Raw genomic sequence first — 23104 nt, forward strand, 5'->3', positions numbered from 1 at the left:
CTCGGCCGGCCCGCCCACCTGCCGCCGTGGGGAAGCGGGGGGGAGCGGAGCGGAGCGGAGCGGCGCGGCGCACGCCGGGAAATGGCTGCCCTCGCCCGCCGGCCTCCTCCTGCCGGGCGGGCACGGCGCGCATGCGCGGGAGGGGAGGTGAGGCCGTGCCCGGGGGCGGGAGCGGGCCGGGACTCCCGGGGCCCTCTTGGGGGGGGCGGGGGGGGCGGTGGGGTGGTCGCACACCGCCCCGGGGACAGTCGTGGGGTAGTCCGCCGCCGGGGGGAGCGGGAAGGCCCCGCGCCCCGCCTACGGCCCGGCCCCACGTGTCGGTGTCAGGGCCGGCAGCCCCGGACCCGGCCGCGGGGCGGGGGGGAGCGCTGAGGCGGCGGAAGTCGGGATCGGCGGCGCCGCGGCTGCTCCGTGCCTCGGGGGCGTCAGAGGCCCTCGGGAGAGTCCGCGGGAATGCCGCCCGGCGAGGCCGGGCCTGAGCCCGGGCCTGCTTCCTAAACCGGCCGGCGAACAGCAAATCGGGGTGTAAAACGTTTAAGTCTGTAAAAGTCGGCGCGGTCTAATGGTGCACTGAATTTGCCCCACGAGGAGGGGGTTTTAGTATAGATTTCTTAAATTTGTGGTATGTCTCTGGAAGTTGGCTAACCATTTGTTAAATGGATGGTCATCTTCATGCTATGTCAATGATAAGGGATGTGGGTCACATATTCTCTCCTGATGAGAAGGGAAAGCGCAAGATGTTTGTTATTCAGTAAGCCTTTTCCACATGAGAAAGGTTTTGCAAGAAATTGCCTGTTTATTTTGTCTGGCTCAGTTTTAGCTGTGATAGCAATGCTGTGTTTGGTGCTGTAGTTTGGGTACGGTGAAAATACCTCAGTTGCACAATATTGCTCTGAAATGCAATATTTACAAATTACCATCTCCTATTTGAAATTATGTGTAGCTCACCCACTGTGAGTAAGGTAGGAGTTTGGTTTTGCCTCTCTTCAAAATCTTTACATGCTGTACTCATTCAGTAAGAGAATGGATAGTTTATTCAACAGGGCTCATTCTTGACAGAGCTGGAATTCTGTTAGTTACTGACAAAATAAATACCACTTGTCTCAGTACTGGTGTTTCCTTTCTCTACTAATCTCTCCTCAGGTGTGTATTGATATTTCAGTTGGCTTATCCCATCCTTCCTTCTCCAGTAAGTCATTTCCTACTAAAATGTAATCCTACAGTCTTCCTGATTCCAGACAGATTAGCCAGTCTAAATCCAACTCCTTTCCACCCCAGCTGACTTTTTTCATTGTCTACTGACAGTATCAAACATTACTAAAAATTAGGACTTACCTCATAACCAGTTTAGCCTTTTGTTCAGCTCCAATCTTATGGGACACTCCTCATTCTTGAGTATATGGGAGTTACTGTAATTTAATTCCGTTACTATATTCAGCCAGCATTTTGACAACTCAACAGCAAAGGAAAACTTTTTTACTCTTTCCTTCCTCCCTGACTTCCCTAGATTAATAAGGTTGCTTTTTTAAAATCACTGATCCTGAAGCTGATCACAGTATTTTATTTTAAAGCCACATAGACGTAGTTGTTTCATCTTTGGATTCATTATAATGTGTACAGTAATAAGATCTAGAATACAAAAATAATTACTATTATGGATAAATAGTAATAACACTGCATGTGATTTTTTTTATTAAAGCCTTGTCCATGGTCCGTAGGAAGAGCAAGCATATTGATAATGTTAATGGTCTTCGTTTGCTGCATACTTCTGTAAAATAAATTCATAGCTAGGAAGTTCAGTAGTGTAATATATACCTCAAAAATATTTGTTCCCGGGCTGTCACCTGCTTGTGCCTCTACCATTTAGTAATTTTTCCTTTTCATTAATGCTTTAACTACAGTTTAACTGACTTTGGTCTACGTTTAGTACACACATAAAGTGCAGCTACACCTCTGCATCTGGAAAACCAACTTGTTTAGAGTCAGATGTGGACAGATTTCAGTGAATTATTGGCTTGCAGTTCTACCTAACAATTATTTTTAATTCTTGGTGAAGCAGATGTATAAAAGTGTGGCGTGCATTTCTTGTTTGCTAGATTTGATCTCTTATACACATTTTAGCTGAGAGCCCTAGAATGTCGCAAAACTTTGTTATAGTGCAATAACTAAAATGCTTCTAAATCTGCAGATGTTGATGAGAATGGTTTTAGCTTAGGAGACACAACCCTAATTTGAATTAGAAAGAAAATTAACTCTATCCCAGCTAAAACTATGACAGTCTGCAAGAAGTTTCAAACTCAAGTTGTGTTTTTTCATGTGTTGTCACAGTATGGATAAATATTGATGAAATCTTTGACAAAATAAATTTATGTCAAGTGGTTGTATCTACTGGAGGGATAATTAAAAATATGTTTAAAATATGTTTTATATTACTGCATATAGAATCTGCTGGGTTCGCGACATTGAAGACTTAAGACCTTTTTATCCGCAGAACAGGTATTGCAGGCTTTGCCTCTGTAAGAGGTCTCAACCAGTATCTGAAAAGACACAATTTAGGGGTGTGACTCACAAACAGGGACAACTTATTTTGAGGTGTCTCATGCGGTTATGCAGCCTACAGAGCTGGCATGTCCTGGAAGCAGTTCCTGAACCATTGTGGTTTCTGTTTCAGCATTTTGAAGCAAACTGGGCAGGTTTCAGTTTGCCTTGAAATACAAGGCAGGAGTTACCTGTTCAGGCAGGGGGATAAGCTTGATTGGAGGCACTAAAATCAAGAAGCATCTCTCTTCATGGGCCTGAGTCCTTAGTCTTGTGTGTATGTGCTGGTTTAGGAGGAGTTAAAGCCATCATATTGTAAGTCATCAATGACTACATACTCCATCCATCTACCAGTGCAAGTCACACAAGCCAATCATGATACCAGTTTTCTCTCATAGATATTTATCTGTGAGAGATACTTTAATGAGGCTGAGATCTAACAGAGTGTAACATTGCATATTTAAATCACAGTAGTGAAACTGTAGGTTGTTTGTGTGCATGCCAAGTTATCCTTACAGAATAAATATTTTGTAAAGAAAGTAAAGGAGTTCAGAAAAAAGAGCTCAGCCACTCCAGAAGGTAATTTTCTTTTGAAGGAAAGTTTGCCATTTCAAGACATTTTATGTCTTTCCCCAAGTGATACCTCCTGAGGTTTTTATTTCTAGGGAGTCTTCATTCTGTCATAGAGTTTCATAGGTGTTTTGTAGATTGGGTATGCACAAAGCATATACTGTAGAAATTTTGTCCAGAATAGACTAATGCATGGCTGACTCTAATGGAGAGAGCTGGACTTGACAGTCCATCAGGATCTGGATAGTCCCTTCCAGTCTTCTGTTCCTAAGCACATCTGTGATGCAGATAGTTGCCCAGTGACCTGGAATGAGACAGCCTATTCATTTCTGACAAACAGCCTTCAGATAGTAATGTCTTTCATTACTAAAATGAGCAAAATAATGTCAGAGATATTAAAGGCTCGCATGTTGTCACCAATTCCCTTGAACCATTTGATTCTATATGCATAAAAGCATATTTTAAGTATGTGCATGGATACACGCAAGCGTGTGTGTGAGGATGCACAGGAAAAACATGTAAGAGTTGTATCAGAAGAAATGGAGCTATCTTTGTAAGTAGAGTACCCATAATTGATCATAAAAGACAGCTTCTCAAATACATAGAACTTGATGAAAGAATGGGAATTTCTCCACCCACCAACATGCACAGATACGCTTTTTTGTTTGTTTATTGTACTTCACAGGTTTCTTTACATCTTACATATGCAAAACTAATTTTAACATGTTGTCTGTATCTAAAAGTCAAGATGAAAGGAGAAGAAATAAACTTTGCTTGTTAGAAACAAAACTCAGTAATTTCCCTTTCTTGCCTAAATTGTGCAAGCAAATGTTTTTATTTCTGTAAGTTTTTTTTAGAAATATTCTTAAGGGTTTTTTTTATTTCCTTTAAAATATTTTTAAAATGGGTGATATTCTCAAAGTCAGATTCCACAGTTACACTTGCATGCTCTCTGTAAAGTTTTAAAAAATTATTATTTGTACATGTAAATTTATTCAAGTGTTTCTGCACAAAACTGTGTTTGTGCTGCCATTTATACGAGCAAAATTTCTAGCTAAAATTTTGGAAGCTATCTTTGGAGCTGGTGGGAAAATACAGAAATAAATGGTGATACGAGTGGATCTCTTTCCTACAGATGTTAATCATCTGTTCTAATTCTCTGAATAACGATCGTCTCAAATGACAGATAACACGTTTGAGTACTACAATGGTTCTACCTCCATTACAGCATGATTTTTTTTTTAATCTATTCTGGGTAAGAGCATTTGTGAGGGTTAAAAAAAAAAGCTGGTCAAAAGTATTTTCATATCTAAAACGATCCAGGCCATTCATAAGAATACACGCAGATACAGTAGTCATAACATCAGACAGAGATTAACCATGTAGAAAGATTAGGGTAATAAAGGAATAATTAGGATTAGCAATGGGATCCATTCTTCATGTATTTTCTCTGTTATATATTGCTTAACAGTAACTCAAAATACAACAGCTCTGTCAGTGCTCATGGGGTAGTTTTACTGCCCTCCCTTTCTTGGGTCTCACCTGAATATCTGCAGACATGTTAAGCCTCAGGTTTTCACTCTTTCAGGATGGATTTGGGCAACTTGCTGATTGCTGAGAACAGGACTTACACTGCTCAGTACCATTTATGACTAAATTGTTAAAATAGCTTGGAAACAACTTGTCCAAAACAGAAGACTATTAATTCATACTTCAGCAGTACTAAACACAAAGATGAAGCATAAAACTAAGAAGAAAACGGAAAAGCTGTGTCGCTGTCATTATCTGTTTAGCTTGGACAGACATGTTTTGCAGTTGGTAGGAACAGCATGCATAGCTTTTGGTCTCTTGTGTCTGAGCTTGCTTAAAACAATGGGCAGCATTTCTTGGGTTGTTCCTCTTTCAGATCACAACCCTTTTTTATGTAGTTTTAAAGCTTTAGGTTTCTTTTGCTCATGAGGTTGGCCCTTGCTAGAGTGCCTCATTCTGAGGTGGAAGGGGTTGTTCATTCTTATCCTTACTTCTTGGAAGGTCTGTATCAAGAAATGACTGAGTCATCTCACTGTTTTACCTTTTTTATGCCTCAGAATATTAAGATATCTCTTCTTATTGCAACTCTAACTTCAAGCAGCAATACGAAATAGAACAGGAAAAAAAAGCCACATATTAAATGCAGAAAAGTTTTTATATATGGTACTCTCCCATTTAGTCAAAAATCTCAGCCTAAGTTGCCATCAGCAGTGAAGATCCCACCATACATTTCCATCTGGGCCCATTTTTGTCTGAATTATCTGGTTCATTCTTTCTCAGGGACTCAGTTGTGCTAGTTCAGAAGCCCGGGGCACTGTGGACAAGCCACGCGCACCACCGCAGCAGCACTGACCAGCCTCCGTGACTCTTCTGTTGGAGTGAATCAACAAAAGTGAGCTCCTGTTCTGGGTGTGAAGAGACTTCACCGTGCCTGGCGGAGGTGAGAAAGCGCTGAGGCTGTCACGATTCCAAACGGACTGTCTTGTCCTGTGGATTCATCCCAGACTCCTATTTGCTGGAGGTGTCAGTTAAAAAGTGAATTCCTGATACTTCAGGTCTGATTAGTGAAGATACTTTTAGTATAGAAATCTAAATGTCTTTGTATATGGAGTAAACCACAGTACACAGGAAAAAGGGATGGCTTGCTTAAGATCCAAGTGATGATAATAGAGGTGGCTTTTCTTTCAGAAAATAATTAGATGACCAATATGAATCAGAAGTAAGCAATAATTAATGTCAGCACAATATAGAGAATTTTTTGTATCACTGTCATGAAAGATTTAGATGTTATCATGCATGAATTGTGTATAGCCAGTTTATTCAAGTTGCTAATAATATGAGGCAGCACCTATGCAGCTTGCCTTGTTATAAAAAATCGGCATATGTAAATGTCTATGAGGTTGCTGCCTCAGAGACCTATTTTGTTTTTTTATTATTTTTTCCCCTTTTGCCTTTTTGCATTAGGATATACTGCTTTTACGCAAAGAGCTACACCATATTGTTCTGTGGATTCTCTTACCTTTTTTTCAGCTTGGTCTTTCGCAGGGGAACTGTGAGACCTTAGGAGAGAATATTTGCACCAGGCAAGGAGCAACTCTTCAGAACTGGAATAAAGAAATAGGTTTTGTAGTTGCTGTGTTTCCAGTGCCTAAACTTCAAGAGTATTTGGGTGAGTAAATCTGTGATCCAAATAGAGAGTCAGATGAAAGACATTACAGTGACTGTTTTCTGGCACTACAGAAAATAACACAGAACTCCTATTTCAGAAAATTACATCTGCAGCTTACCTTTTTTTGCACACTTTTCTAAACATGAAAGATTTCAGTTGTTTAGCAAGCAGATTCTGATATATTCTGTGCTCTTTTTAATAGCCTTTTTCATTGTACGTTGCACGTAGCATATTTATATTCTACAACTATATTTCAGTGATTTTGCGTGGTTTAAGATTTATTTAGATTGAAATTAAGCTATTTTGAATAACATGAACAGGTTGCTCCTTAGCTGCCAAAGACCCACACTTAGTTTTCATTAAGTGCAGAATCTACCTTTCGTGTCAGCGTGGGAATTTAGATGGGAGAAAACAGATTTCAGCAGCTCCTGGTCCAGCTCGAGATGTGTGCTGATACTGCTGATAACCAAATATTCAGGAGGCTCTCATTCTGTGTTAAAGAAATGGTCATGCGTTGCGGCCCATGCATTTCCCTTTGTCCTCTCTCCCTTCAATCTGACATCAGGATGGTATGAATGAAATTGTTAAATGCAAGTCAGGGGCAAAAAAAAGCTAGCTTCCATAGGTCAATTTTGCTCTTATGAGCTGTGTTAACCTTGTGTTTTGGTATTGGGCAAATTTCTGATAATATTCTTAAACCAGTTAGCATGCAGGAAGAAAGTGGTGAGTAGATTTATGATTTTGAAGAAGTAATCATTTACTCCTCCAATTCCCCAAACCCTACAAAGAAATTAAATTGCCTGATAATGTGAAAGCTGTTATTTATTAGATAGTTTGTGATTATTTGTAGGGGAAAAAAATAGAGTTTTACTCCAGGGATGCATGCAAAAGGTTAGAGATTTTTTTCCAATATTCTATGTTTTAGCAATAAACTCAGTCTTAAATATATGTGGATCTGTGCTGGCTAGCTTTTAGAAAGTGTTTGATAACTCCTATGTATACTACTTTTTTTTTCCCCCCTCACAGAAATATTCTTGATTCCTTCACCCATACCCAAATCTACAGCTGAGATCAACAAAAAAGAAATGATAAAATTTTTTCTTATGGTAAACAAACAAGGTCAAACAAGGCTCTCGAGGTATTATGAGCATGTAGAAATTAATAAACGGACAATGCTGGAAGCTGAAGTAATCAAAAACTGTCTCTCCCGTTCAAAGGATCAGGTAAGATTTGTAGTTTTTTCCCAAGCCATTTGCCATTTTATTTTATCAACATCTCAAATCTTTCATGTCCATAATTCTGAAAACACAGCAGTTTCCCTGCAGGTCATTATTTCATTTGTACCCATGAAGAAAAACATTGTGTTTCTAGATTAGGGTTCAGTCAGTTGAACTGTTATTCTGCGTTGAATGAATATCTTTTTCTGAGGCTTACAGAGATTTTTGGAGTTTTGTGTAACACTGTCATGAGGATGCCTCCTGTTCATTTGAAGAAGCTCAGAAGTCCAGGAAGAATTTACTTTATCCTGTTATTGCTTCTCTGGTAGAGGTCAATAGAGAGATATTAATGCTGCTTTGCCAGAAAGTAGTAGGGATAATACTGACAGATCCAAGTTTAAACAAAAAACTTATGAGAGAAGGTTCCAAATCATGAAAATACTATCTAAAACACAGGGGGTTTTAGAAACACAAATTTCTAGGCCTCTGTATTAGGCATTTTTATTTAAAAAAAAAAAAAGTGTTCACTTTCTGCAAGAGGTCAGAAAACTGAGAAGTTGGAAAACTGCTTAGATGAAAGTTGAGATTTCCATGGCTCCCTTAATTGAGTCATTGGTTCTTTAAGAAAAGTACCAAACTTAGCAAAACTTTTGAGCACATCGACTTGCATTGGAGGAGAAATCTGTGACTTGGACTGTGAGTGGAGTGATTTGGTTTGTGTTCCAAAGTCAGCTGCTCTATTTTTCATTAGTTGTGTCCTTGAACAGAGGTCCTCATATTTCATCCTAGAAAACCTCAGAAAAAATAGACGTTTCTACAAAGTACCTCAGTTCACAGAATTGACAGTGACCGAAGAAATGAACCTCCTCCATACTGCTTGTCAGGGTTTCCAAGCAGAAACTTCACCAAAAGAGCTAACGGCATGCTGCCATTTCAAGGACTGAGCAAAATGACACATAGGAAAACAGAGGCAACTTGTAAAGCCGTGTGTAACAGCACCATCTGCTGGCTTTTCTCTTACTGTGTAAGACACAGGAATTTCCCCCTGGGTCTGGAAATCTAATACTCTTAATTTTTATATAAAAATATCGATCATTTTTTAAATATGAAAATTACCTTGAGGATGTTTCTTTTGAAAGTGCTTCCAAATGAAAATTTAGGGGAAATACTGTTTTAAAACCCTGAGCAAGTCACTTCTGTTCTGTATGTTCCAGTTTTTCCATTTAAAAAGCCGTAGCATGTTTTCTGCCCATAGGTGAACAGTTTTGTGGAATAGTTATCCTACTAAATTTCTTTCCAGTCAAAATTGTTTGGTGGATCTTGGGAAATCCACTGTTCTTTGTGGGCCTTATGAACATGAAAGCTTTGGCTCTTTGAGCACTCTGTGCTTAATATGCTTAAATGGCAGCTACTATGTTTGACTGGTTTTGCTTCTGTCTAGTGCTCTTTCATTGAGTATAAGGACTTTAAGCTGGTATACCGACAGTATGCAGCCCTTTTCGTAGTCGTTGGAATCAACGAGACAGAGGTAAGAAATTATATGCACTCTTGAAATGAGAACTTGTAGTAGTCATGGGCAAGAACTCAAGTCTTTTCCAGCATGGAATTTTGCAATAGCAATTATAGAATTTCAAGGAGTCATTGCAAAAAGATGTTTTTATTTCACAGAAATAAAAAGAGGTATAAAAGAAAATGTATGTTTGGCTTCATTCTACAGCAGTAGACTGAACTGGCATCATGAGATGCCCGTCATGAGCCTTATACTGATTCTGCTTTCTAAATTTATGTTTGATTAAACAAGTTTACGTAAGGAAGGGTTTCTCAGCAAATGGTAGCATTACAGACAGATCAGCTGTCTCATCTGCGGTGACTTCCCAACTGCTTGCTGTTTTTAACCTCCTCAGCCACAGAAGAAATTCCCATACTGTCAGCTGGAAAGATGCCAGTTTATCGTGGTTTCAAAAAAAAAAAAGGGGGGAGGAAAAAAGGTACCTGGCTGAAAATCGACAGGTACTGTTATTTCATCTGCTCAGGCTGAGCCTGTAGGGCTTTAGTGTTTACATTGATTCCCAGTTCTCAGAAATTATCTCAAAGCTTTGTATTGTAGGCTTTAATTGGGTGGTGTGGAAAGTAGCTGCTGACTACCAGAGTGTCTTCAAGTCAGGGTTGTAATGGCATGCAATTTTTGGCAAATCCTTTTGGCTTTGCTACACATCACAAAATTGGCCCATCTGTGCTGCTGCAGCATAGCCTGGCTTTGTGCTGCAGCTGGCCAGTGGGACTTCAGCACGGGTAGGCACAGCCTGGTTAGCTGCATCTATCCCATGCTGGGTGATGGCGGCACAAAGGATGCAATGGGATGGCAGCAACCCAGGTGAGACAAATCCACTGGGCACTGCAGTGCTCACTTGTGCAGCTGGCCCGAAGCATGTGCCCCAGAGTGCTCCCCCGCTCTCGCGGTGGAGCCCTGAGCTTCGGCACTTTATTGTAGGTCGTCGTATATCTTCTAGCTGCTTTTTATACACCACAAACAAATCATACAAAGAATACTATTACATTTTCTTGCTATTTGTTTAATATTAATTTGGTTTTATTTTAATTTCAGAATGAGATGGCAGTGTATGAACTAATTCATAATTTTGTGGAAGTTTTGGACAAATACTTCAGCAGAGTGGTGAGTGAGACATTGAATCTATTATGAAATACTTTTTCTCTTTCAAAGCTTTAGTGAATATGGCATTTCCAGGAATCAAAGGAGAAAGTATTCTTTCATATGAATTTAGAATTTGAATACTTTAGTATGAATATTACCACTGTTTAAAAAAAAAAAAAAAAAGCAGTATTAGTTGATTTTTCAGAGAAGTAAAAGTATACGTGGGTTATAAATCGTCAGACAAGGAATACCGGAAATATTTCTGTCAGAAAAGTGTGTCTTCATATGCTTATACTTAGGGGTTTCTTTGGGTCATCTGCTTTTAAATTAGCCACTGGCATTTTATACATATTAAAGAAATAAAGAGGTTTTTCTTTCAGGTCTTTTTTGCAATTCTTAGCATTACATCCTCCCAAATGCACTTAATTCATTATAAAGATGGTGTAAGCATTAAGCAGGGAGCTGACATCACTCTCGCTGAACAAGATCAGAGGGATGGAGCAAATGAAACCTCAAAAACCAGCCTGTACTTGTGCTCCCCATCTTGTTGCAACAGTGGGTATCTGATAGAAGAGCTGTTACACAGGTAGTCATTATCAGCCAAGGCTCCAGTTAAGATGGCACTGTTCCTTTTGATGGGGTATTTGTTTGTTTGTTTTTACGAAGTTTGAGAATGCAGCATTATAATCCTTGTTAGAGCATGTGCTATCTAGTATAGGATTTGTAATAATCTTGTTATAAACAAATTTGCCTGAAATCATACTCGGGCACAATTTCAGTTTGTCTAGGCTGAAATGTGTTGGATATCCCTCTCAGAAAAGAGGACTGGATAGAGCTTCCTCCATAGTCCCTGTACTTGAGGGTCTTATGCTGGTAATTGCGTACACAAGAGATCAGTATGCAGGGTCTGTAACTGGTTTCTCAGTACTAGTACTGCAGGAGACGTGGCCGAGCTCCCTCTGTGAATTCAAGGACATGCCTGAAAAAGTCATCTGTACCCTTCACTATTCAGATGCCTGGCAAATGTTTTAGGCTGTTATCGCAACTAACATTGCACCAGCCTGTTGAAACTGCTGGTACTAAGTATATCCCTTTCTGACTGTACTAAGTTCAGAATTCGTCTCTTAAAATTGTTATGATTGCAGTCCCAACCTAAGCAGTGATAACCAGGAAAGGAATTTGATCCTGGCAGCACAGGAATGCACAATAAAATGTAGTCACATCTTCTGTATCTAATTGAGCTAATAGCTGCCAACCACTTCTCAACTTCTGTTTTCTTCACTTGAGGCAGAGCAAAAATAGATGTAGTTCTTATACATATAAATGTAGTATATATAACTCCTTCACCACGCATATAACCCAACCACTGGTTCAGTTGTTAGAAATTTGCTGAATTCATCATACCAGAGGTTTATGTATTTTCCATAGCACAGGTTTGAAACTAGGGGAACTGAAAAAAGGGGGTGGTTAAAGAAATCTCATGCCATTCCATGGTTCTATTTTTAATAGCATATAATGCGATAAATGGCAGAGCACTGAAGAAGAGGGCTATAATTCTAGCTGGGGTTTCTGGCAAAAACCACAGAGCAAGAAAGTACAAGTCTGTACTATTATTGATTAATGTTTAGGATTTGCAGAATTTTAGCAGAATCCCAAATTATGATGACAACAATGGAGAAAAAACTCTGGGAGAGAACAACTGTCCTACTACAGAAGGACATTTTGTCATCTATTATTTTTAGGGTTGTGAGATTTAAACATTCTCACATACTCTATTTTTATCTAACAAAGTTTACAGAGCTTGAATCCAGATATCAGAACATTAACAGAATTAGGGGGAAAGCTTTCAAAGTTGCTTGTGAGATGTAATTCTGAGTCCCCTTCACTTTTATAATGGCTACCCAGGCAAAACTCTGCACTGTTCAGAATACATACTCCAATGTTTTCAACTACTCTTTAATGCTGAGGAAACTCAAACTCATCAGGCTCTTAAAATACAATTTTTGTGACGCATAAAAAATTTCTAATTGAAGGATCACTCAGCGGAGGCCTGTAGACTAGAACTATACCAGTTTAGAGCATCTTTAGACCACAGAGTAGTAGCAGTTTTACCAGTGGGAACTCTGCCTAAAACGCCAGGGTTAGACTGCGAATGGAAACCACGTTAGCAAACTAAATTCCCTCAGTAGCAGATAAAGATTCCCTCTTTCAGCAGAGGCTGGGGAAGCTCCACCCTAACTGTGCAAGATCTTAACTGCTGAAGCTGTGATTAATTGTTTCTAAATTTAGACATTTAACTGAGGCACCTAAGTTAGAAGTTTGGTCATCCTAAGCTCCCATTACCCAGCAGTGGAGACTGATGAGTATCTCGAGAAAGTGAGTCATGCACCAAGTGTGCTGAGTCAACTGTTGAAGGATACCCAGCTCTTCTGTTGACTGCAGAGAGACCACAAGGGCTTCTAATTCAGACATTTTGGTTAAATGAATAAAACTACTTGGGGTAAATCCAGGCCAAGGCTAGAAGGGAAGTGATGAATATGTGAAGAATTGTGTTGCTGGGGCTAGAACAGCAACAGTTAGAAGTACTAAGTAAGGGTCCAAAGCTTGGAGTTACCTTCCCTCTCCTAATATGTCCAGCCATGGCTACCACAGCCGTGGGTATGTACCGTGTCTAGATTTTGCTGTTGAAATGATCTGCAGCAACACTTTTAACTGTAGTTTTATATAAATTGTAAACTTGGCCTTAACATCCTGTTTTTGCAGAAGGAGGAAGAGAGAATATAGGGCTAGAGTTGCCATGATCAGAGATGCTGGCTTTCCGCTCACTCATTCAGATGGCACTAATTCAAATGGTTACTTGTGGGTGACCTCAATGGGTTTTTCTAAGTAAAAACTTCAGGACCTTAGCTTTTGTTACAGAAGCAGGTAACACACAAAAGGCAAAGCAGTGTTGCAGGAAAGAACATGTAATTGTACAGTCCAGAACAGAAACCTGAATCGTGCTAAGACTTTACATCTGTATTTTGAAGACTTTCGTTGTCCTCTAAAAGGATGTGTAATGCTGAATGACTATGGGATGAGAGATCAAACTGTAACTAATGGTTGTCTATCTCTTTTCCTTGCAGAGTGAATTAGATGTATCCTTTTCAGTATCAGAAATCCATCTATCTCTTTTTGGTGTACGTTCCAGTTCATACTGTCTTCATAGCACTGGCTGTCAAACAGTCAAGACAATGCAGAGGTTTCACAAATTTTGCACTTACAGTAAGTAGCACCATTCTGGCACCTTTCCGAAAGCATGGCTGATAAGTTCATGGGGTCACCTATTTAAATCCTCAGTTATTAAGGTAAGCTTAGTACCATTTAAAGTAAGGCAGGGGGAGCTTGCTTAGAGAGAGCTAAGTACCATTAACACCTAGATATGAAAAGTTATATTCACGGGAGAACTTTCAGGCTTAACTAATTATTACTTCAGGGTTTTACTTTTTTCTTTAAGTTTACAATAAAATAGATAGTGAAATGACTGCAGTGATAAGAACTGAATGTTACAGTCGTGTCTGCTAACCAAATGTTAGCAGTTACATCATTGTAAGATTGGGTTTGCGCTTTGATCTTTCTTCATGAAAGTCTAGGTGAGTTTTACTTTCTATATCAATGGAAAGAGAGAAAGGCCGAGGAGGAAGAAATTCAGGAAACCAGGTGTCGCCACACATACCATATTCTTTCCCCCCCCCCCCTTAACATAGCTGTATTTTCATGTGTATGATTCAAAGCGATTGAGTTTGTTTACCTTATTTAAGATTAGTACATATGAAGAACATAGAAAATTATCTTATTTTTTCTTGTAATTGTTCTCACTTCTTTACTGAAAAAAAACCCCAAAATGAAATAATTTTACATTCGTAAATATTTTAATGCTTGCTACATGCTGGAACTCTGCCTCATTTACTGAATTTACTTAAATGTTTATGCATGTATACTGTCCATCTTTCCTTCCTGAAATCCACAGAATGCTGTGGTCTTAATATAACACTCCCAAATTCACTTATATTATAAAAGAGCAATAATGAAATTTCAGTATGAAGGGACTCTTAAGGTCTCTGACTGCATAACTACATTGTTTGTATTCAGTTATTATAGTTAAGGATGAGACCTATGTGTGCCAGCGCATGAGCTTTGCTGAATTAGAGACTGTCCTGACCTATTCAGTAATCATACACAAATATGGCCCCATACATTTCCATATGGTTTGCTTTGAGTCTGCAGTTACCTGATTCTTTTTATCTTAGATTGTTTGGGGTACTGATGATTCTAAGTTCTGCCTGCCTCTAGTCATCATTTTCATGCTGAGAGGAATTTCCTGTAGCTATACACTTACAGTTATCACCAGTAGCCCATTTAATAGCTGAGAGAGGCTCCTGTGTATCCAGCAAGCTTCTGCATGCAGTGCTAGTCTGCATTGTTTAGCGAAGTTGCATTACATGCTCACAGTAACGTTTGCAGTGGATGCCATACAGTGTCTGAATGAATCCTGTAGAAATTAATCTTCTACATGGGTCTTGTCTGCACGAGGGTGTGAATATAAATATTTGGATAATAGCACAAATACTGGAAATAATATTGGAAAAGCTTATGTCTGATATGTCTCTCCTCAACATGTACGACATATGCATCATGTACATAATTTTTCCATTCAGAAATGCACTTTTATACATCATACACTTCAGGAACAGTTTTTAAATGAAACATTTGACTTCTATATACATATAAAATAATGCCCCCATTAAGGAAAAAGAGCTTTTTGTAAATTGAGAGGATAGATAAAATAGTTGAGAAGAAGTGAGATAGCCTCAACATTAAATGTAAAGCAGAGGTGTAACAATGAAGAAGTGGGCTGTTCAGAATTGTATTTATTTTTGACAACAGCTTGAATAGCAGGCCCAAAAGAACAATATAAGATCTGGACTAAAAGTGTTTTAGATGTTAATGCAGTGCAAGCAATAATGCATTAACATGCCTTTCATAATGTGTAAAATAATATCCCCACCTGGGTTTAAACCATTTCCTTTGGCAAATAGTCTTAAGCTAACTCTTACATTCAGTACAGCTAGATTGGATGCAAAATACCTGATGGATGAAAATACTGGCTGAAGGTCTGTACAGTGAACACCAAGTAGTATTTTCAGAATCTTTGTGTATGGAGTATCTGGCAGAAGACTGTCATGATTTCCTGTTTTTGTGCTATTATTTTTGTGTATAGATCCATAGGAAGTTTATCTCAAAAGTGATAGTAGCTATTCTCTATATAGATAGTAGTGTTTACTAACATGAAAAAATAGTAGGAAATTGCGTGAAATCAAAAACCATGAAAAATAGATCATAACACTTGAAGGCTATTCACTCGTGCACAGAGCAAACCCCAGTTAAATTTAAAGGCTGAGACGGTCCCACAGTTGAAATGTTCCGGAGTCCACGCTAAGCCTGCAGCACGTGCGCTGATTCCTAAAGCTTCCCCAGCCTCAGCGCGTTACCCCTGTACTCCTGGCAATGCAGTCCTGCTAACGCGGGACTCCAGCGTTCCTTCAGGTGCAAGCACCCGAACGCACCCGCATCGGAGCTTGCATCGCGGCCCGAGTCTGGAGTCAGCTGTCAGGGAGGGCACGCTGGGCACGAGGCAGAGACTGGGTCCAAACTGAATTCTGCCCAACAGGATTCATACGTAATATTTATATGTATGTGTGACATAGGTGCGGGTGATACTAAACAATGCACGAACAATTGCAAAATTACCTCATGCATACTGCAAAATGAACACTGATTAGCTACTGGGCAATTAAGTAATGGCTTTAGATTAGCCTTGGTTTTTACAGAAGCTTTTATGTGTGAATTGTAAAGCATTTAGGCATTATGTAATGTCCACTTTCATTCTGAGAGACAGTTGGTCGCATACTTAAGGGTACCTATGCCGTAGTGACGCAACGTTTCTAAAGTTGTTTCGTTGGTTTTTAAAATAGCTGTAAATATGGCATTGAGTAGTTGAATGAACATGTACTGAAATTGTCCTGGGGGGTGTTGCTTCCTGCTGTAATAGCACTAGATGAGCCTCACTTCTGCGTATGAAATAAGAGGGTGGGATTTTATGTAGCTCTAATCCAGCTTGGATGGTGTAGGAGCTACTTTCTTGGCGTGATGATGACAAAGAGACTATATGAATTCAAGTGTTACCGCAGCAGCTTTGCAGGGAACAATATGCTGGTAAGCACAGGAGTCTCTAAAATGACAAAGAGTTGACTTTTCTCTTGCTTGAACTAATGCAGCAAAGCTTACTCGAAGGCACGTTATTAATGTACGGAAGAAACAGATACTCACATTCCCCTTGTGGGAGGGGAGGGGGAAGACGGTGCTCTAGGACCAAGCATTTGAAGAATGTTGTCTTGATCCAAACAAACCATTACATTCCATTGCAACTAGCCGCTGCTCCTCCTAGGGTAGATAAAAACCTTGGATTTAGGGAATACTTCGTATGAATCAACTGTATTCTTCAGCCCCCCCGGAATAACACTTCCAGGATACAGTGCATTTAAGTAGTAAGAAAACTAAATAATTAATTTATTCTGAGAACTTATAAGGATACACTTAAGTTTGCACTGTAAAATAAGTGGATGGAATGGAAACCTGTAAGGATTAGCTTAAAACTGTTGTTCATTAAGGAAAAAGGTTCCCTCTAGGTCTGTGATATCGGGGGCCATGTACTCACATCAGGGACATCAGCCACCTTTCAAACTTCGGCAGAAATTGACCTCCATGTAGGGGCAGATATCCTAGAATATCACAGAACTTGAAGGCGCCGTTTGTCTCCTATGCTCACGTTAGTCAGCACAGTCGTTTAAGGAAGAAATGGTCAGAAAGCCTTAAATGGGCTTCAATGCCTAAAATTTGCTTACCATTAGACAGACTAGAAGTTACTTAAAGCAGATGTTAGCAAAGATAAATTCAGAATTTGTGATTCTAGACTTTAAAAACAAAAAGCAACTGTGACTAATCTTTAGTTGAAGACCAATGTCCAGGGTAGAAATCAACTTTCTGTAATGCTGTAGGCTCAGTAGCAAACCATCTGCCCCACTAGTACTGGTGCTGTAATCTACAAAGCTTTTGTTTGTGCTCCTGGGTGTGTTACCTGATCACAAGGTGTTGGCTGCACGTTGTCTCTCTTAAGCCTGTAGACACCCTTATTTGCCTGAGATATCTTAAAATGTCTCTGTATGAAGAAGCTATTTATCACACGCAAGTCCAAAATGTGCCTTTTTCCTTTCCTTCCCTTTCCCTCTCCCCCACTTAACTCTCTGCCTATACAATGTTTCATGGAAGGAAGGACAAGACTGTGTCACATTTACCTCCTCTGAGTATGTAGTGCCATAAAAATGCTTTGTGAGAGTAGAAAGTACCATTAATGTCTTGAATAAGGGCAGCCCTTAAAGTTACCAAAAGCCAGCATAACGTTTAAATTCCACTTGTAGTAGTTGCCGTTTACCTCTGCTGCTCGGTTCGCAGCTGCCACAGCACTGACTAAAATCCATAAACCAAAGGTGGTGCGGGCTCACCTTTTGCCTAGGCTGACAACTTACAGGTATTTCCTATCCGGGTGCTCTGAAAACTTTTATTACAGACTTTTATCTACAAATGCACAGGTTAATACATGTTTTCTTCTGCATACTTGTTTAAAAATGCCTGTTCGCCTCTGCATGCGTCTAGTGAAAGTCCCTTAACCCTCCTTTGCGGGCAGCCTGGGTTCTTGCTGGAAGCAGGACCCGAATCGACAGCTCTGGGTGGTGCACGTGGCAGCGCACACAGCGAATAGGGCTTTTTCCCGTTGCCAGTTGCTCACAGTGGTTTGCTTTGCTGCTTTTCAGCTGGGTGTGGATCTATGACTTCAGGGCTTTAAACCTTGAAATTTGGGGTCACTTGCCAAACAAGTGACAGGTGGGGAGGGTGAGCCTTGCTGAGGATCAGAGATATCCCGCACTGGGCAGGGCAGTCAGACATGAATGGCTAAGCAGTGTCTGCATGACGAGACATAACTGTAGAGGATAGTCATGAGACTTACAGGAAGGGGAAAAAAGCCAAGGTTGCTGCTCCCTGTGCAATCCGACTGTTTGCCAAGAACAGCACAGTAAAGGGAGGTGAGAAGGGAACTGAAAAAGGAAGCCTGGATGTTAGGCTGAGGGTAAACAATGCTTTGAGACCTTCCAAAAATCAAGATGAGAGATCTTTCCAGAATGGTATTAGCATCCCCATTCAAACTGCAGGTGAAATAACTGTTTCTGGAATGACGACTGAGGGATTAACAGGTTACAGATGGACAGAAATCATACCACTGAGTTTTCTGTAATGGAGTAGGCCAATTGTGAAATAACCTGGCATGGCCCTGCAGGCAAATTGACGTCTCCTTTAACCTTGCTGGGTTTCAGTAGAAGAGCTGCAAGATGCTTACTGGTATGTGTGCAGTTTTCCTTCAGTGTGGTATCAGCTCTTCAGGAAATGCAGCAGGGGAAGACCAGCGTTAAGTGTTTTAAAAATATTCTCAAAACAAGGTGCTGCAGAAAAAAACGGCAGGAGTGGCAAGTTGGTGTGTCATGACTGATGCTGGTTGTTCCAGTCTTCTGGGTTTTAAATCCTTGGGACTATCAAAGGAAGGGGAGGGCCTGGAGAGATGGGAGCCCGCACTCCGCTGTGGGAACTGGAGCACTGTGAGTCCATGGCAGGGTGTAAAAATTAAAAGCCAGGAGGAGCTGGCTTTATCGCTTGTTGAAACCTGAATGGAATGTTATCTGACTTCGTTAACATGCTCTTCCCCTGTGTACAGCAGCGCCAGAGGTGAACTAAGCAGCAACAGAAGAGCTGTCTTACTGAAAAATCTCACATTATTGGAATAAAGAAATCCTAACTTCTCAGATTAAAATATATGTGTAAAGACCAATTTACTTGAAAAGTATACCATAGGAAGAAATTTGGCTCGATTCTTTAATCTGCCAAACAAAGTAACACAACTACCTTTGTCTCTGGAACCACAGGAACTGAGACTGCTGAAGTTTTAAGGACAGTACTGATCCTCAGTATTGAAAGGCCCAAGTCCTGATTTTTAGCAATTTAGGCCTACAGTCAGACTCAGGAGAAGTCTCGTATGTCAAATACGTCTTAGAATTAAATTAGATGGTTAAGTTTAGGCCAGCAAAATAGAAGCTATACTCAAGATCCTGGCTGTAGTTTCTCTTCCCCACCTAATAGGAACTAATAGTAAAGTTACTTGGGACCTGAATTCCGCTCCGACACATACCTAGACGTGCTGTGCCCTTGGTCAAGCAGAACGCATTTGTTGGAGCCGTGGTACAATTGCTTACCTTACACAACTGCACAAATACACAGTAGCACCGAGTCCAGCCCAGAGCACTCACGGCAGTTAGAAACGGCAGGGGAAGGTGGCAGCCTGCTAACTAAATTCTCACCAACTTGAACATACAAGTTTTCCCAACAGTTCTGCCTGAACAAGTTCAAGCTTCTACTTTTCATCTCTCAGAAAGGTGGTCACACACAAGGCTGACATGAGCCACTCTGTGCCCCTCTTTACGCTTCAACCTATGCGGCAGAAGCAATCACCAAGAGGGACAAAAACTTAAGCCTTCTCTCACCGCCGATCGAGACTCTCATACTCAAGGACTTTTACAGACAGCAGGAGAACTGTAAGTAGAAGGCAGCAGGAGCAGCTGCTAACAACTCAGCTAAGCTTGTCCACAGAAAAGGGTAGATCTGGAATTCCCCAGGCTAAGACCGGGCTCAGCTTCCATGCCCTACAGGTTTCAGGCAGGCAGCATCTCTACTGTGACGTTTTAAGAGACACTGAGCAAGTTATCATTACCTGAAGTAATGACTTGGGCTTCTGAATCTGAGAGAGGATCACAGAAAAACCCCTCTCTGCATTCCCAAGTACTGGCTTCAGCCCTGGTTCTCTAGAACCTGTGAATTGTTTGATGGGTCTGTCTTTTAGCACTCATTGCAGGGAAAATAAAGCACCTAACTCAGATTAAGGAAGTCCACTTCTCGAAACCAGGTGCTAGAAAACAAGGCTTGGGCTTATTCAGTGTCGCTTAACTTAAATCAGTTTCTTAAATTCAGACCTAAGACAGATCACTTTCATGAGCTTGTGTCGTTGCAGCTCTGGTCGTTTAAGGTGTTGTCTCCCACCAGTTGCATTTACCACCTCGGAGGAACAAATACATACCAAGATGTGGCCCCTCAGCTGCTGCCCTATACACTGCAGTAGTCCCACGGTTCCTGCTCTTTGGCAGGGCAGTAGAGCAGGCTGCTGCAGTTAGAGCCACTAGAACTCGTGAGACAGAGCAGCCCTCTTAAAGGCCTGAGTCACATTCAAAAAATGAGACTTGGGCTTTGTCATGCTGAGCAGAGGAAAACGTTGATTCCTTCAAAAACTTGGTTCTTGCAACTCCACTGATTAGAATGAAAGTCCACTAACAGAAATACAAGGACTAGAGAAAAACCAGACCATCTTCCTGAGCTCAAAGCATAGCATCAAAAATAGCACAATGGGCAGAGAAGGCACTCAAGAAACGCGCATCAAAGTTGGAAGAAAGTGTTGAAAGAGGTATTGAGCAGTTCCTGTGAAGTACCTTGCTAGCTCCACTGCAGTAGTCCTCAATACACAGGCAAGAACTAGAAGGAGCAAAATAAAGGCAAAGCTGCTCTGCTGAGCAGAGGGAAGAACATGCTTAAAGAGCAGCAACAGGTGGAGAGCAAGGCAGATGAAGGGTTATTCACGCCTCTCCATGTGTATATGCACATCAGTTGGGCATAACAGATGTACCCAGCAGGCTTTTTTGCTATGCCTATTTCCATTTCAGGTCTGGTGATAAATGGCAACATTTCACTGAGCAACCCTTTGCAGTTGTTCAGCGGATACACACCACACTCACGTAAGCAGAAGAATGCTCATGCTCGCTGCTTCATACCGGAGTGAGGCCTGTCTTTATTCTCCTTTAGGTGAACACTGGAGATTATAAATATCTTTTAGAAAGTATTTAAAATATGAACCATTTGTCTACTTCTGCTCTTCTTTATGAAATTTATTATTCAGTGACTGAACTTCACATATCGGCGTATTCCTCTTCAGCTAATTTTCAAGCACATCAAATAGTGTTAGTAGCTTAGGGTAAAGAAAATTTGAGAATCAAATTTTAAGGATTTGACTGACAATTACTTTCCTAAGAAGCGCAGAAGATATGCATCTTCACATCCAGGGTTGTTATCCCTCGATAGCATTTTATATTCAAGCAATACATGGTATGCAGGCAGACAGTAAAATTAACCACCTACATCTAAGTTAGAGTTTACCTTGCTTTTACTGCTATGTGGTCATCTTCCAGGATGGGATCCTGCTGGGGCTTCAGCTTCTCTGCTGCAAACTTTTTGACATATCTGTGGTCAGAAAAAAGCATCAGTTGAACTGTTTCCCTAGGTCTATTAGAATAAACAGCCAAATGAACTAGAATAAATTAAGAAATACCTATTTTTGTAAACTCTGACTAAAGACTGAGATGCCTAAGTTTTTCTCTGGATTATCTTCATGGTGTTCAAAATACCCTTAACTTGAAATGTTTCTAGATCATGTTCAATTTGGACAGAGTGCACATCATTTTGGATGAAATGGTGCTAAATGGTTGCATCGTGGAAACAAACAGGAGCAGAATTCTCGCCCCTCTGTTCGTGCTTGACAAAGTGGTGGAAAGCTAGGAAGATGCAAGACCAACTGCAGTGTTTTCCAAAAGATGGCGAAACCACCAAGAGGGTACCGACAGCAGTTGTCTGATGTCGTAAGACTGACTCATGCAATATTCAAATCAGCTGGAAAATATTTCCTGTATCTCCTTTACCCCGCTTACCTAATGGAACAATAGAGCTAAACATAAAGTGGAACCTTCAATTTCAGATGCAGCTTTATTGACACCACGGAAATCTTTCTGGAACAGTCAACATTTTTTAAAATTGACTGGGGATAGAGTAACAGAAACTTACACATGACCATCTAGACACCACTTCGAGTTACACAGCATTGTGCCAGACCTAGGACAAGACAGAAAATAAGGAAATACAAATTCAAACAGAGTTTCAATGCTTTATTTAAGCACCAACTTGATTTTTCTTTATTTTCGTATGAATGTACTGGAAACTATAGGTCTCTAACTTTTGTGACCACTTTTAAACTAGATTCAACTTTCATTAAAAAGCTGGTTTCACTCCCTTTTCCATGGACATCATGGTTACAAAATAAACATAACAAGTATAGATGTATTCCTGCACAGTGTGTAATTTGTAACTAGAAGTATTTGGCATTTAAATACTAGAACATTAATAAAAGATGAAATCAAAGTTTGATAATCTTTTACCATGTTGACTTCATAAATTACATAAAATCTTTTCTATTTTGGCACATCAGCGTATTTTTTTTTTCTCTTGTATGTTCTATCTGTGCTTCATGATTAAAACATTTACAAAAGATGAATAACAAAAGGTATGCAAGTTTCTCAGTACCAGCAAGGTACCAAATCACATCTTCCTTGTGGAGCAGGAGGATGTAGCTTCTATGCTAACGTGTATTCCGAGGCTACAACGTGCTCGTTCACAGCGCTGTACTACGCTGTGCGAGTCACTGAAGAGCCAGCAATCTGAGCTTCCTTTCACTCCCTCGCTCCTCCTTCATAACCTCCACACCAGCACTAGGCATTGACTTGGTATTGAAAGAGCACGTACTGCGTGAGCTTCACGTGTGAGAGCACTTAAATTGCACCCAGAAACCAGGGTTGAAGGAGCAGAGAGAGGTGGTGTGTGAGAGAATAGTCCACAGAGCTTTAAAATAGT

The 23104-nt window shown here is 40.4% G+C and overlaps 1 protein-coding gene across 4 annotated transcripts; it reads left to right on the forward strand.

Moving 5' to 3' along the window:
- The first annotated feature begins 9 nt into the window (after positions 1-9).
- AP4S1 (adaptor related protein complex 4 subunit sigma 1) lies at positions 10-22676 on the forward strand. 4 transcript variants are annotated; one of them, XM_075103294.1, is made up of 8 exons: positions 10-147; positions 5419-5578; positions 6169-6307; positions 7334-7530; positions 8966-9052; positions 10130-10198; positions 13303-13326; positions 21851-22676. In XM_075103294.1, the coding sequence occupies exons 4-8, from the start codon at positions 7393-7395 to the stop codon at positions 21977-21979; spliced, it is 447 nt and encodes a 148-aa protein (XP_074959395.1). In that variant the 5' UTR covers positions 10-147; positions 5419-5578; positions 6169-6307; positions 7334-7392; the 3' UTR covers positions 21980-22676. The 4 variants fall into 4 exon arrangements, with proteins under 4 accessions (XP_074959395.1, XP_074959393.1, XP_074959396.1 ...); XM_075103292.1 differs by lacking the exons at positions 10-147; positions 6169-6307 and having other exon boundaries at positions 5489-5578; XM_075103295.1 differs by lacking the exons at positions 10-147; positions 6169-6307 and having other exon boundaries at positions 5489-5578; positions 13303-13314.
- Positions 22677-23104: the final 428 nt, after the last annotated feature.

This window comes from Phalacrocorax aristotelis, chromosome 9, assembly GCF_949628215.1.
Source record: "Phalacrocorax aristotelis chromosome 9, bGulAri2.1, whole genome shotgun sequence".
NCBI lineage: Eukaryota > Metazoa > Chordata > Aves > Suliformes > Phalacrocoracidae > Phalacrocorax > Phalacrocorax aristotelis.

Excerpts from the sequence above, each read along its gene's own strand:
- AP4S1 (XM_075103294.1), top strand. The coding sequence starts at position 7,393 with ATGATAAAATTTTTTCTTATGGTAAACAAACAAGGTCAAACAAGGCTC. Across the intron at positions 7,531-8,965 it reads TCTCCCGTTCAAAGGATCAG|TGCTCTTTCATTGAGTATAA; the intron begins GTAAGATTTGTA and ends GCTTCTGTCTAG. Across the intron at positions 13,327-21,850 it reads AATTAGATGTATCCTTTTCA|ATCATGTTCAATTTGGACAG; the intron begins GTATCAGAAATC and ends AAATGTTTCTAG.